Source organism: Staurois parvus, unplaced genomic scaffold, assembly GCF_062004578.1.
Source record: "Staurois parvus isolate SC_StPar_1 unplaced genomic scaffold, SC_StPar_1.0 ptg000198l, whole genome shotgun sequence".
Classification (NCBI taxonomy): Eukaryota; Metazoa; Chordata; class Amphibia; order Anura; family Ranidae; genus Staurois; species Staurois parvus.
The window spans coordinates 1,461,726-1,478,339 of NW_028317994.1; the positions used below are offsets into that span (position 1 = coordinate 1,461,726).

Below are 16,614 nucleotides of genomic sequence, written 5' to 3' on the forward strand. Positions count from 1 at the left end.
TGTTCGAGTCTCCTTTTGCTCAATCCAAAGTCTGCTAGATGCTATTTTTATGCAGACCTGACAATGACACGTCATTTATTGCTCATTATATTATAATAGAATTTTGTGGCCATATTCTTGTTCTGGCTTGTCAAAGTCATGCGACTGAGCTCTCCAATAACAGTGTTTTCTACACTCTTATGCAGAGAACACTCTGTTATAGGAGAGCTGGCAGACATCGCAGGCTCCAGACATAGCAGCCTACATTTTAAAAAGAAAGCATGTGGTTCCAATGTGAAGACTGCGGTATCTGCTCTCTCATAAAATTACATTATAAACAACCCCCCCTTAGCCATGAGAGAAAGCAGAAGTGGTGTTAGGGGTCATACAACTGAAACCCTGCTCTGACTACAGTAGAAGGCATCATACAATGGCACAGAGGTGAGTTTTATCACATTCATCTTCACCTCTGACAAAGTGCTATTTGAATGTTATGGTGGTAATCCCTTAATTTAGAATAGCAACACCCAGAAAAAATTTCAGATAACTTTAGGCATCTCAGGCTATAAAGGCTTTCCTTTAGCTAGCACAATAATTTGTGATTAGAACATACTGTACCTGTTTTGTTATATACCCTTCAAGAATTGCATTTAACTATTGTCTTCTAAATAACACTGAGAGATGAATAAGTTAGAAAGATTGTAAGAGGATCAGGGTTTCAGTGTTTAATTAAAAAACAAACATTTAGTAAAAAATATGCGACACTAGAATGAACCTGAGGCACTACAAGGACACAGAGCTTTTATTACATCTGCCCATTGTACCATTAATCACATCATTATTAGACTAATCTCTAAATTAGAATCTCCTTTATCCATATTTCCTAGATATAAAATTAATCCTCACTGTTCCTTAAAAAACTCTAAAAGTTCTGTAAGTAGTAAAAAGTGTTCTAGTTAAAATAGAAAGATGTAATTTGACATTATTAAAAATCAGTTAATTAAAAAATAGTATAAATTCATCTGTGAAACCCTGGATTTTGGTCATGCTATGCAGCAACATTTTTGGGCATAGTATAATATGATGTAGGTCTAGTCATGGGTCATCCATGACGATAATGTCAAATGGTCCAACTACACCATCCACAGAGTCGTCTTAGCAGCATAAGTGGAATCCAGAAACTGGCAAAGATCCAGGAATGGAAGAAGCTGTGTGCTTCTCAGTCCACAATGACAGTTACGCCTATGTCGTCCACAGAATAATTATACGTTATAATTAGGAAGCTGGTAGTTCCTCCATTATACGATATCATCCTTCACTGGCACATCCGCACTGTCATTTCTTTCTGTAAAGTAATGAAAAGATCAGAGGTATAGGTTAAGCTTTTTACAGGTTTCAAAGAGTAAATCATAGAGAGACAAAGTACTAGAAAGTGTATTCACAGCCAAACCTTCTCTCTAGTTTATGATGGAGTGAAGAATGGTTAGAACCCATCAGGTTTTTATTGCTGTCTGTGCCATTGCTGGGGGAAGACTGACCTTTTTATTGGTCCTGGTAGCCATTGTCGCTTGGGCAGGTGATGGAAATGTCAATATTTTATAGCTGTCACCAGAACAGAAGGTGAGGAGAAATCTTTCAATAGGAACTCCTGTTCTGGTCACAACTAAGAAGGGAGTTCCCCTTAATGTGGTGTCTCTAGGACAGGATGTAAAGAAAAATCTTCCCAACAAGACACAGACAGCAGAAATAAAACCTGACAGGCATTTTATACACGCTATATCACAAGCTAGAAAAAATGGTTTTGGGCCACTGAGGAAGATTTAGTCTATTCCCCAATAAATAGGTCTTTATTAAAATGTTTATCTCTACGCTTCGGAAAGTCTCCATGAGTGTTAGAAGTATTACCTACGTGCCCCTCTTTAGGACCCAAATTCCAGCTTCCTCCTTTGTTCTACAGATGTCCATATTTTAGGCAAAAACTCTACTTGTTTTTTTCCTTTTTTGCTATTCAGGAAACAAACTTGCATGCATAAAGAAGGGCCTTGAAAAGTCCCATCAGTTATTATTATTATACAGGATTTATATAGCACCAACAGTTTTTGCAGAACTTTACAAAATGAAGGCAGACATTACAGCTATAATACAATTTGGTACAAGAGGAATTAGAGGACCCTGTTTGTTAGAGCTTACAATCTAAGTGGGAGGGTCAAGTGATACAAAAAGGTAATAATTGTGGGGGATGAGCTGATGGAGAAAGTAAAAAAACACACAGTGTATTAGTTAGAAGCAGGACAGGCTTCTTTAAAGAGAAGGCTCTTCATGGATCATCTAAAAGATGGACAGATTAGGAGATAATTGGACAAATTGGGGTAAAGAGTTTCATAGGATGGGAGATGCTCAGAAGTCCTGGATACTAGCATGGGAGAGGATGACAAGGAGGAGTTATCAGAAGAAATCTTCCAAGACACTGACAGCACTTTAAGCACTATTAAAAATACCCCTGTGAAACCTATAAGCTAAACAACAAAAGATATATTTGGTTTGAAAAAACAAATGGCGAATACAAAGTTTGAATTCTGTTATGTCATTACAGTACATTCTGAAAAAAATCCACTAGGTGGCAGCAGCAGAACGATGAAACACAGCAGAAGCTGTACACCAAACACTTTAATGGGTTTTTTTTATTATGTTCTATAATATATTATGCTTTTTTTTTTAAAGATGTATTTTGGCCATGTATAAATGTTATGGTATTACGCCAGCTTGTAGACATGTATACAGATAAAACCTGAAATAAAGTTCCAGAACACAGTCTGAGCAAATACGGGAGATTATATTTTAGAATGTCTCCAAGCCAAAATAAAATTGTGTGTGAAGGCAAGTAAAAGGACTAAAGCTGCCCACAGACTTGCATGGTCTGTTTGTGTAGGGACATAGTGACCACTCTCAGGACAGACTGTCTACAGAGCACTGCATAAAATTGAATCATAGGTTTTTAGCTTGTTGGTTACATTGTTGCATGTTACTCCCTGAATCAGATCATCTTCCCAAATAAGTGACTCACATTGTTAGAAAATATAATGCACCCACTGTAAGTAGCAAAATGTCAAAAAGAAGCTTAGAACTGTTGTAACATTCACCTTCCCAGCCTGGCCTTTCTTGGGCCATATTGGTCTCTGTTTGCTGTAAACTGAGCTAAATTGTCATTTTCCTGTTGATGGAAACACTATCATTTGTGAACATACCTTTTAAATTTATAGACGTCCAGCTAATAAGATGGAAGAATTAGAACTTCTGATACTTCAGGAGGACTTTGAGGGACCATCAGAAACCTTGTTTTATAGCTCAGTTGACTGGCTTGAGACTATCTGAAGGCAGGGGCGGACTGACAACTCATGGGGCCCCCAGGCAATAGGTGATCATGGGGCCCGTGTCCTTGCCCAAACTAAAAAAAAAGCCTATGAAAAAGGTACCAGGGGCATCTCATGGGGCCCCCTACTTACTCAGTGCCCGAGTTTCCAAATGGTCAGTCCACCCGTCTGAAGGTACACTCTATTGGAGGGATAGGGCAGGTAAAAGCGATGTGTCTGTATGTCCAGAGTGCATTTATACTGAATATGAGAAATGACATTGCCAATTGGTCTAATGAAGGTGTGGAGTCTTTGTGGCTGGAGCTTCAAAAGGGATAAAACAAATTGTGGGTATATGCTATAGGTTCCCTCACTTTAACAATGAGGAGGACCCATCTTCTTTTTCACAGCTAGAAATAATGGGGAGATGGGGAATGTTATAATCATTTGAACCTCAACTACCCAGATATTGATTAGGCAGAGAAAACTGCACACTCAACTATGACTAGTGATTTCTTGAATGTGATTGCAGGACAATTTCATGAGTCAAGTGGCGGACACCTCAATTAAAAATGATGCTCTGCTGGACCTACAAATTTCAAACACAAAGCTGATTGCAGATGTGGATGTAAGGGGTATTTTAAGTAACAGCGATCACAGAGTAATTATGATTAAATCATAAGAAAGGGAGACATGAGATTAGGACAAAAACACTAAATGTCAAAAGGAGTTGACTTTTACGAAGCAGCACTCCATACTATATGATAGGAATTGGGATCAAATTCTGTGCCAAGAAACAAAAATAGGAGTGTTTTAAGGACATAATAAACAATAGCATTCACCGGTGCATTCCACTTGACAAAAAAAAAAAGTTAAACCTGAGTGGCTAAATACAAAGGTAAAAAATGTTAATTAATGAGAAAAAGATGTCCTTTAAAAACAGGGTCATCATCAGCATTTCAAACCTGGAAAGAATGCAATAAGAAATGCAAGAGTGTGATCATGGCAGCTAAAATGGATTGAGATAAAACATTGCAGAAGAAAAAAAAAATTAAAATGTAAGAAGGCTAGGTCAGGACATGTTGGCCACATTCAAGAGATGGTTAGGGTAGGTTGGTCACAAGCCACAGGCAGGGCAGGTGCTGGGGTGGGCAGTACCCCCCAGGTTTTAGTTGTGCCCCCTCAGGTTTCAGAGCGCATCCACTGACTCATGAGCCACTCTAATGCAGACAGTTGATATAAGGGGGCACTCTGGTGGGGACACCCGATTATATGTAAGGGGGCACTTTGGTGGGGACACCCGATTATATGTAAGGGGGCACTCTGGTGGGGACACCTGATGTAAGGGGGCACTCTGATGGGGACACCTGATGTAAGGGGGCACTCTGGTGGGGACACCCGATGTAAGGGGGCACTCTGGTGGGGACACCCGATGTAAGGGGGCACTCTGGTGGGGACACCCGATGTAAGGGGGCACTCTGGTGGGGACACCCGATGTAAGGGGGCACTCTGGTGGGGACACCCGATGTAAGGGGGCACTCTGGTGGGGACACCCGATGTAAGGGGGCACTCTGGTGGGGACACCCGATGTAAGGGGGCACTCTGGTGGGGACACCCGATGTAAGGGGGCACTCTGGTGGGGACACCCGATTATATGTAAGGGGGCACTCTGGTGGGGACACCCGATTATATGTAAGGGGGCACTCTGGTGGGGACACCCGATTATATGTAAGGGGGCACTCTGGTGGGGACACCCGATTATATGTAAGGGGGCACTCTGGTGGGGACACCCGATTATATGTAAGGGGGCACTCTGGTGGGGACACCCGATTATATGTAAGGGGGCACTCTGATGGGGACACCTGATGTAAGGGGGCACTCTGATGGGGACACCTGATGTAAGGGGGCACTCTGAGGGGGACACCTGATGTAAGGGGGCACTCTGAGGGGGACACCTGATGTAAGGGGGCACTCTGAGGGGGACACCTGATGTAAGGGGGCACTCTGAGGGGGACACCTGATGTAAGGGGGCACTCTGAGGGGGACACCTGATGTAAGGGGGCACTCTGATGGGAACACCTGATGTAAGGGGGCACTCTGATGGGGGATCCTGATGTAAGGGGGCACTCTGATGGGGGATCTTGATGTAAGGGGGCACTCTGATGGGGGCACCTGATGTAAGGGGGCACTCTGATGGGGGCACCTGATGTAAGGGGTGCAATGAAAAGGACATCTGATATAAAGGGGGCAACATAATACATAAGTGTTTTCCAGGTCATGACACTATGTGACAAACTGTCAGTGACACACAGTGCTGAGATTGTGCCCCCTGACATTTTTTTACTGCACCCCCAGATCAGGCTAGATCCGGCCCTGGTCACAAGGAGAAGGCAACTAGATTAAGACACATTTTTCTCCTCAGTTTATACAAATTAAAGGAGAGGAAAAAGACTAGAAAAACTTAAAGTGATAGTTTCACAGATGTGTTGTAGACTGGTTTATTGCTCTGGAATGAGTGTTTCTGGATGTATGCTGCTGAATGTGGGGAACCTCCCCAGGATGAGAACTTTGGTTATTAGCAGATCCCATGTGTGCTTTTGCTGGAAGTTGGAAAAATATTTAGTATGTAAAAACATACCAGTATGAACTAACGTTTACGCCCATGTCTATACTGTATTTTCTCTAATGTAAGCCAATAAAAGTCATTGAAAAGAAAAAAAACGTAATGTGAATAAATTAGCAGTACCAGATGGCTTACACCGAAGCGGTCTCAAAGAACTTGGCCATGTTATAGCCAGACCACTGTTCCTAGCTTTTTTTTTTTTTTTTTTTTTTTTTTTAGGACAGCTTGCTTACTAGAATCGTACCAACAGACCAGCAAAAATCAAATGTGGTACTAATATTCACAAAAGGGCTGAGATATATATCTGGAAACTACAGACCAGTCAATCGAAGATCAATAGTATATAAACTATTGGAAGGATGAAGGGACCATATCCAAAAATTTTCTGATAAAAATTGCATCATTAGTAAGAACCAACATGGATTTCTGAAAGACCATTCCCACCTTTTACCACTGTATGAGGAGGTGAGCTGTAGGTTGGATAGAGGAAGGCCTGCAGATGTAATGTTTCTTGATTTCTCTAACACATGTAGTAACCATACCACCCACCTTTGTTACAGTATCAGAACCACAGTGGATCTCTTTTTCGAAGGTCACTGGGAGGCAACAGGTTGCCTCCACACTGCCTGGTTTAACCCTTAAAAGCCTGCACCACCACACCACAACTGCATACATTGCGCACAAGTGCAGAGTGGTTGCAGCGCAGACCCATTCACTAGAAAGGGTCACATTCAGCGGGGCATGTATACAATTCTGTCTGTGTTAGGTTAAGGATGAGTTAAAAGACTACAACTCAGCCACCTATTTTTACTACCCCCTAGCCGCAAGTGTGAACAAGCCCTTCAGAATGTGTGATATTAGTCCCAGCTAAGGCTTCCAGCCAGGTCGCCCAATTCCAGGGAGTGGTGCAAGCCATTGTGAGCACATCCTATTTCATGATATTGTACAGGATTTCTCAACCTAGGGCTTGCACTGTTCCTGAGAGATGGGTTGTGACAGCGTTAGAAAGGAGCCTCAGCTGTGGAAGGTAACAGCCATCCAGAGGTTCATTTTATTTACTAAATTAAGACAGAAGCTTTTGAGCACAGCATTCAGTAACGGGCAACAGCTACAAAACAAATCTTTATAGAACTGGCATTCAGAATGACAAACTGGCAGACAGCATTTTAATGGCTCGCAGTATAACCGTAGCACTTAGCGAGTGGTATTAAAACATTAATACTCTCATGCATTAGTGTTAACAAATGTTCAGTGTGTAGCGCAGTCCGCATCTGAATGTCTGTAATCATGTCGTCCTCTACTCCCACACTTTTCAGAAGCTCCAAATCTCTTCTTGCCAGCCCATCTTGCATGCTGCTTTTTTATTCCTCATTAAATTGACTGATAGAAGCCCAATAGTTCTGCAGTCGGCTGTGCAGTTTTAGAGCTCTCTTTGATCTCCAGTTTCTTCAAGCATGCAGTGAATTATGACTGCAGTGATAAGCACTTAACACAGAACTGAGTGGCTGGGTTGCACAACACATAACTTAAAGCAGCATGCCTCCATTATATTTCTGTTCAGTTCTCCAGAAACTGCCTACTTGTCAGAATGAGGGAAATGAGTGTAAGAGAACGTGTCTGGTCATACATGATTAAAAGTCTCTTTTTATACCTGCAATAATGAACCCCATGTATAAAAACTGCAGCAAAAAATATATTGTCTGCATTTCTCATAGAAACTAATTCTATTTCTAGCTGCCATTTATCTATAGCTAGAATGAGTAGTATTCTTTAAAAAAAAAAAAAAAATTATATATTATATATATATATATATATATATATATATATATATATATATATAAAAAATTTTCTTACTGTTTTAACAAACGTTTTAAGGCAGGTGGGTGGTCACCGTATATAGATTTGATTTGGGTTTCTCTTCTGTTCATTTACTTTCCATTTTGTTCATTGATAAAAAAAATATTTATTTTTTATTTAATTATTACAGGTACTTGTATAGCACCGTCAATTTATGCAGCACTTCACACACACACACACATACATACATACATACATATATATATATATATATATAGTACATTCACTTCAGTCCCTAACCCTAAGTGGTGCCCTAACTCGCATTCATACATACACATACTAGGGCCAATTTAGACAGGGTCCAATTAACCTACCAGCATGTCTTTGGAGTGTGGGAGGAAACCAGAGTGCCTGGAGGAAACCCACGCAGGCATAGGGAGAACATGCAAACTCCAGACAAAAAAATAAGCTATTAACACTTCTATTTCTGAAAGTATTCCTAACTCGCAGCATTGTTTTACAGAAGACTATTAGTTGCACATATCTGCACCCCACTACTTAGGGACCTGCTGTTACTATTCAAAACACAAAGTAAGAATGGGTGTGGAACAAACATTCACACTTCCTGGGTTTATTCCAAAAAATGTATATATACAGTCCACCTTCAACAGTTAAATGTATTGTATATATAAATACATGTACAACAAGTTCTAATTTGTGCTGTCTTTGTAGAGTGGTACTTTATGAAACCCCATCTCCTCTGTTTCAGAGTACATACAAGTTTCCGTATGAGAAACAGATGTAAATTATCCACAATAAGCATAGCGATAACAGAAGATAGGAGCAGATTACAATGAACCTACTGAAATGTTTTCGACTCACACAATTATGAGACAATAAACGTTTCATTTTCCTTCCTACATCTCTGTGGGCAACTCTGCTGCATTCCAAGACTCTGTGGGACTTAGATCAACCATAAAATGGGTTTTGTGTAGATGTGTGTGATAACTAAATGAGCACATTCCAAATTAGCTTAAGCTGGATCTCAAAGCACCAGCTAAGAACATCAAGAAAATACAGGAAAATAGGATAGCAATATAACATAATAAAGTGTCATGCTGTTCTTGCCATTTTGATTTTCTGCTCATGTGCCAATGCTATATGTATAAATCCTGGTGTGCTCTTCAAAATTAACTTTTCCTTTGTCCATATAGTTCATAGTAAATCCCCTCTTCCATAGCAGGACATGCTCACCTTTCCTCCTTTCAGTTCTGCCTATTTACCCATCAATAAATCGGGAAAGAAAGCTTTGTGTACACTCCAAAATGACTTACTGGAGCTCACATAGGGCTATGGCTCTTTTTCCCAACACCACGTGACAAAGATGAACTATTCAGGAGACACCAAGCACTGTCACAAAGGAGGAAGGCCATGAGCCATTTGCCCTCTCATGCCTATAGTGCCAGGTGGTGTGGGAGCGAAGAAAATGTGAGTAGTACATGATAGGGATGGGGGGTTAAGGGCCCCATTCACTTTAAGACCTCTTGCACACAGAGGTAATCATTTACTGATGTTTGAATCTTGTTAACAGAAAGATCTTGAGTAAAATGTTCCATAAAGACCTTGCATAAAGGCACATAAACCTCCTAGATTGTAAGCTCTAACTAGCAGGGCCCTCGGTTTCCTCCTGTACCAAATTGTATTGTAATGTCTGCCTTCATTTTGTAAAGCGCTGCACAAACTGTTGGCGCTATATAAATCCTATATAATAATAAACCTGCACATATGTATACATGTATACAATTCTTTTTCTTCCTGTTCTAATTGTCATTGAAGCAATATACACGCATATGTTTATAAATTACTGTAATTAGACATTTTTTTTACCTCTCCGCACTCAGCACTATTTGTACATAGCTGTGTTCAATAGATATCATTGCACCTGGGTTCAGTAAACAAAAAAAAAATAAATAAAAAGTGTCCTTTACTCCCGTATGCAAGGGTGATCATTTAACTAACTTAGCACAGTGGCTAAATGGTTAGCACTTCCGCCTGGCAGTACTAGGGTCATTGGTTTGAAGCCCAACCACAGCACCACCTGCCTGGAGTTTGCATGTTCTCCCTGTGCCTGTGTGGGTTTCCTGCAGGTACTCCGGTTTCCTCCCACACTCCAAAGACATGCGGATAGGTTAATTGGCTCCGGTCTAAACTGGCCCTAGCATGTGTATGTATGAATGTAAATTAGGGACTTTACACCTTGAGGGTTAGGGACTGATGTGAATATAAAATATATATGTAAAGCGCTACGTAAATTGACAGAGCTATATAACAAAATAAATAAAATTTCAGGATTCAATTTAATTTCATTTATTTAAAAACAGAACTACGGGCACTGCATGGCCTGCTTGTTTTGGTCTAGAGGTTCGGAGAGCTGAGATATACTCACCTAATCCTCCAATCGTCCCAGCAGAAGACAGGTCCCTTTGACTCCTGCCCCTCCGCGGTCCAGCGGTTTTGTGTGGTGGACGGTTCCTGACGTCATTACGCCCACAGACCAGCTCTGGACACAAAGACATCAGGACCAGTCCACTGCTGGACTTGGGGGGAGTGCCATTTTCTGGACAATTGAAGGGTTGTTCGAGTATAGGCGCGGTGTTCACCCCTAGAAAAAAATGAGCAGTTAACCCATGCAGTGTGGGCATAGCCCCACTGTATGGGGAAAAATATTGCCCAGAGTTGGGCTTTAATGCAAGTATTTAATGGAAGAAAATGCAACGGTAAGCAATAAATGATTTATTGGACATGTTCATCATCTATGCACCTAGAAGTTTAAAATCAGGCTAATAGTGGGAGTGACAGCACTGGTTGTGGATATTGGCGGCGACTGATGCAGACTTGTATCAGTAATCTCCCAATATAAACTTCCTCTAGTTTTATACTGCATATGTGGAGTTAGCCAAACAATGTTCAGGCAAGTTTTTATAATACATATCCATACGAGGAGACAGACAGACAGGACAGATATACTTTTTAAGGCTGGATTGTTCTGTGTTTTTTTGCAGCTTGCTTGGTAACGCACATGCATAGGTGAGAATGGGTCCATATCGCTTCCCTTTCACACTAAATTGCAGCTCATAGATGCGAACCATCCACACAGAAAAGAATTGGGTCTCTAATTGTAATGCATTTCAAATAGCAGCATGGATCCTAAGCCTGCAGTAAAATACATGAATATTTATGCATGAAAAAAGACAAGTGTGAATAGGCCCAAATACTTTTTATTTATAAGCCAGTTGGACACTTCCTCGAAGAAGTCATTACCAAAAATTCTCTGTCTAGACAAAAAAAAAAAAAAAGAAAAAAAAGACGACATGGAAAGGTGCACCAGTCAACTATACTGAGGACTCAACATAACACTGGTCTGCATGGAATGGAGGTGCAAAAGACGACAATGCAAACCATCTGAAGTTTAAAAAAATAGCATGGAAATGACCCAGTTATGACTTCAAAAAGGTGTTGTAGTCAGACGAGACCAAAAAAGAGCTTTTTGACCAAAATTTATCTTGGTGCACGTGGTAGACATCAGACTAGACATCTTATTAAAATAAAATAGAATGGTTACCACAAAATTATAATAAAGTCTTGTGGAAGACCCTATTTCAGTCAGTTAAAAAAACATTGTGGTTGGATACTAATGGCAAACATAAGGTCAAATTAACATTTAAACAGAACAGTGACAATGCGGTAAATGTCCTACAATGGTTCATTCATTAGTTTGACCTTAATCCAGGCTTAGGATCCATGGTGCTATTTGAAAACTGCAGAATGTACGTGGCATTCAACATGAACATCCCCTGCAAGCAGTTTGCAAATCTGGTAGATGTTTTCAGTGAAAAGCATCTCCACATTGGATTGGGTATTCAAAGCATGTCATACTTACCTGCTCTGTGCAATGGTTTCCACAGAGCAGCCAGGATCCCCTTGCTATGGGGGCAATGGTGCATGCTAACTCCCAAGCCCAGCTCTTTGTGTCCATAAGGCGGCCTCAACCCCTATTCCCTCCACACTGACTGTGACTGACAGCAGCAGGAGCAAATGGCTGCTGTGTCTGAGCCAATGAAGAGGTAGAGACCCGGGAAAGCCACTGCTCTCCTGCACATTGATGAACTGAGATTGGGCTCAGGTAAGTATTGGGGGGGGGGGGGGGGAATCTACACACAGAAGGTTTTTTACCTCCATCCAAGGTCAAAGGAAAAAAAAAACAAAAACAAAACCTTTCATCCTTTACAACCACTTTAAGTTTCACACAACTTTCAGCAGTGGAGATTCTCAACATCTTCATTAAATCATCCCAAGACAGTGATAAATATATCAAACAGAGAAGACATTCAAACATTTTGTATACTGAATTCACCTGTATTCTAAAAGCTCAGATGTGTCTTTATACCTTTTACAGCAGTTTGCCTCTGCTCATTTTTTTCCAGCAGAGGAGTTACCCTTCCCTCCAGGAGTATTATTTATTCCTATGCCAAGATGAGGTAATATTATGAATAAAACAATGTAATATTAAATTGCTTGACCAGCACATATGACATAACTACATTCCCAAATGAATTCATAAATTAAAATCAAAAGTAAAAGGTATATTTTATATTTTCAGGGAAGTATACCCAATGTAGCTGCTGAGTGGTAGTTAAAAGTAGTTTTAAATGTACAAGGTTTTTTTTTACCTTTTTTACCTTTTTTTTACCTTAATGCATTTTTGGCTCCTGCTGCTGTCAGTCACAGCCAAAAGAAAAATGGGGGTTTCTTTCAAAATTTTCTGTAATGTTTCGCTTATATAGGAAAAAATAAAAAACCCAGTGGTGATGAAATAAATATCGAAAGAAAGCTCTGTCTAAAAAAAAAATTATAAAAATGTAATTTGTTTCACAAGTAATGGTGACAATGCTGAAAGCTTACAATTGGCCTGGGCAAAAAGACGGTGAAAGTGTCAGGTATTGAACGGATTAACGAGAGACTGTGTATTTCTAGAAAAACAGCATGTGTATGTCAGCAGAATTGAGATACAGTTAGGTCCATATATATTTGGACACAGGCACAATTTTCATACTTTTGGCTTTGTATGCCACCAGAATAAATTAAAATGAAACAATCCAAATGAATTTGAAGTGCAGACTTTCAGCTTTAATTCAAGGTGTTGAACATAAATATCAAGTACAAATTTTAGGAACAGCAACCATTTTTTATACACAGTCCCTCCATTTTCAGGGGCTCAAATGTAATTGGAAAAATGAAAAATGATCATAAATACAATGTTCATTTTTAATAATTTGTTGAGAATCCTTTACTTCCAATGACTGCCTGAAGTCTAGAATCCATGAACATTACCAAAGACTGGGTTTCCTCCTTTCTGATGCTTTGCCAGGCTCTAATTGCAGCTGTCTTTAGTAGTTCTTCATTTGTGGGTCTTGCTGCCTTTAGTTTTGCCTTCAGCAAGTGAAATGCATGCTCAGTTGGGTTGAGATCAGGTGATTTACTCGGCCATTGCACCTCTTTTCCTTCAAAAGCTCTTAGGTTGCTTCTGCAGTGTGTTTTGGATCATTGTCCATCTGTACTGTGAAGCACTGTCCAATCAACTTTTCTGCATTTGGCTGAATCTGGGCTGACAGTATATCTCTAAAAACACTGCAGAATTAATCCAGCTGCTTTTGTCTTCTGTCACATCATCAATAAACACTAATGACCCAGTGCCACTGGAAGTCATGCATGCCCATGCCATCACACTGCCTCTACCATGTTTTACAGATTACATTGTGTGCTTTGGATCATGAGCTGTTCCAAGTCTTCTCCACACTTTATTCTTCCCAAAATTCTGGTACAGATTAATCTTAGTTTCATCCATCCAAAAAATTCTTTCAGAAATGGTCTGGCTTTTTTAGATTTTTTTTGGCAAAGTCTAAACTGGCTTTTCTATTCTTCAGGCTTATGAATGGTTTGCACCTTGTGGTGAACCCTCTGTATTTGCTCTCGTGAAGTCTTCTCTTGATTGTAGACCTGAAGAGTGTCCTTCACTTGTCTGGATGTTGTGAATGGGTTTTTCTTTACTATAGAGAGGATCCCACGAGCATCTACCACTGTTGTCTTCCGTGGACATCCATGCCTTTTTAGGTTGCTGAGCTCACTAGTGCATTCTTCTTTCCTCACAATGTACCAAACTGTTGATTTGGCCACTCCTTCACTTGCATGGACAGCTCCTTTGAATGCATGATGTAGGTTCACAGCAACAGATTCCAAATGCAAATACATACCACACTTAAAATAAACTCCAGACCTTTTACCTGCTTAATTGATGAAGAAATAACAAAGGAGTAGCCCACACCTGGCCATGAAACAGCTTTTGATTCAATTGTCAAATTACTTTTGGTCCCTTGAAAAAGGGGGGATGGCTACTCTTAAGCGCTGCAATTCCTCAACCCTTCCTCCAATTTGGATGTACGTATCCTCAAATTAAACCTGAGAGTGTACACTTTCAGCCTATATCCATTATATAACTATAGCTTGAATATTTGGTAATTACTTGAAAAAAACAAAATTGTGCCTGTGTCCAAAAATATATGGACCCAACTGTATATCAGACAGCCATGAAGTTCAAGTGGGTGTAAAGGCTGAAAGTTCACTTTCATGCATTTCATACATGAAAGAAAAAAAAACTTGTGTGCAGCAGCCCCACTAGACGCCCCCCCCCCCAATACTTACCTGAGCCCCATTACAATCCAGCGATGTGCACGAGAGCCTCAGCTCTCCAGGGACTCTCCCTCCTCATTGACTAAGGCAGCCAGCCAGTAAGCCAATGAGGAGAGAGAGGGGGCGGGGTAGAGCTGCATCTGTGTGTGAATGGACACACAGTGTAGCAGCTCAGGAGCAAGTCTGCTTGGGTGCCTCCATAGCAAGCTGCTTGCTGTGGGTGAACTTGGCAAGAGGGAGAAGCCAGAAGTGGGATACATAAGAAGAAGAGGATTGGGGCTGCTCTGTGTAAAATAACTTCACAGAGCAGGTAAGTATGACAGGTTTATTATCTTTTTTTTTTTTTTTAAATTGCCTTTAATACAACTTTAAAGTAAAACATGCAAACACAGAGTGCCTTGAAAAAGTATTCATACCCCTTGAAAATTTCCACATTTTGTCATTTTACAACCAAAACCGTAAATGTATTTTATGTGACAGACCAACACAAAGTGGCACATAGTTGTGAAGTGGAAGGAAAATGATAAATGGTTTTCATATTTTTTTACAAATAAATATCTTTAGAGTGTGGCGTGTATTTGTATTCAGCCCCCTTGAGTCAATACTTTATAAAACCACGTTTCACTGCAATTACAGCTGCAAGTCTTTTTTGGTATGTCTCTACCAGCTTTACATATCTAGAGTTAAATTTGTGCTCATTCATCTTTGCAAAATAGCTCAAGCTCTGTCAGATTGGATGGAGAGTGTCACAAACGTGTGCAACACACAGTGAAGGACGCAGACTCCATTTTGTTAAGAGTATCTATTTTGTCGCCTCACTCCCTCCCCCTCCCTGAGAGGAGACATTTGGCGTGTGTGTGTGTGTGTGCTGGTTGTGGGTCACTGGTAGGCCAAGGCATCTCTGAGCTAGGTGCCTAGTTGTCTTGGAAAGCTGTACCATTTCACACCTCGGAAGAGATAAGGCAAGCTTTCTCCAGAGTTGAAAGATTACAACCTCATAAAGCATAACTCAGCGTAGGTGACAGAATCAGATAACCTTGGTTAAAACCGTTTTCCCCTATGTCTCATATCTTGGAATATGAGAGACTAACATGAAAACCGAACATATCGTCAGATGGATGATGAGCAGGCGAACAGTTTGATGGGTCACTCGCCTTGTCTCGGACACACAGGAAAGCAGAAAAATAGATCTCGTGAATAGTTTAGTGCACACTTTCATAATTCATATCTAATCAATCCTCAGACTTGTCTGCATAATAATCTACCCGCGGGTCGAATGTCACTGGTGCAGATGAAACGTTATGGGCCAAATATGAGTTATGGGAGAATTTTGCTCTAGTTGAGGCATCCACCCATCTCTCCATGCCCTAAGCAGAGATTGGGCCTTGACTTAAGAGACACCCCCTGCTGGGGACTACAAAATAGGCTGTCAGACCTAAGAGTAGGGGAAGTTGAAGACGTCTCCCATTTTAACATCAATACCACCTGGGAAGACGCCTGCCTTTTGCTCTGAAACTTGGATCTGCTAACCCAGGACTTTGGCAAGTACCTTAACCCTTTCACCTCTCTCCGATATCTCTTTGCTGTTGGTCTCTGTATATATATATATATATATATATATATATATATATATATATATATATATATATCGCTATCTTAGTTGCATCTTTTTTCTGTAAATATTTTTATTGCACCCGTTTCCTTCTGAAAGTGTTGAACTGTTTCTATAGCGCTTTATTGCAATTTACGAATTCCTGCCTCTAAAGAGACGCTACTGTTTGTGTAACCCTCTGTATAACAGGCCGGTGTTATGAACGTGTTATGCAGACGATTATTTCAATCATTATAGTGTTATAGCTGATATTGCCGAGTTTCCTCTTTCTCTGTATAAAAAGGAGGTGGTGGCAGTGTGAAGGATTAATTGCGTAATTAACCTGACCCAGTAACAATCGCTCAGGCTGCCGGTACATCGATCTGTGGTCCATTAGCTGGAAAATCGTTGTGCAAGGTGCAGCTGGGTGTGGCATTGTTACGCACGTCACAACGCAGTTTTAGATTGGCTAGTCCTTCGGTCACAAGTTTGGTGAGAAGGTCTGGGGTCTGACGCCACGATCGTGA

General features: G+C 40.6%; 1 protein-coding gene across 2 annotated transcripts in view; it reads right to left on the reverse strand.

Annotated features, from left to right (window-relative positions):
- Positions 1-689: 689 nt before the first annotated feature.
- The window catches only part of MOB3B (MOB kinase activator 3B), a 99,217-nt gene continuing 83,292 nt past the window's right edge, over positions 690-16,614 (reverse strand). For both annotated transcript variants that reach the window (XM_089678058.1, XM_089678059.1), the window contains exon 4: positions 690-1,324. In XM_089678058.1, the coding sequence (XP_089534184.1) occupies positions 1,295-1,324 (30 nt within the window). In that variant the 3' untranslated portion in view covers positions 690-1,294. The remainder of the gene's footprint in view (positions 1,325-16,614) is intronic.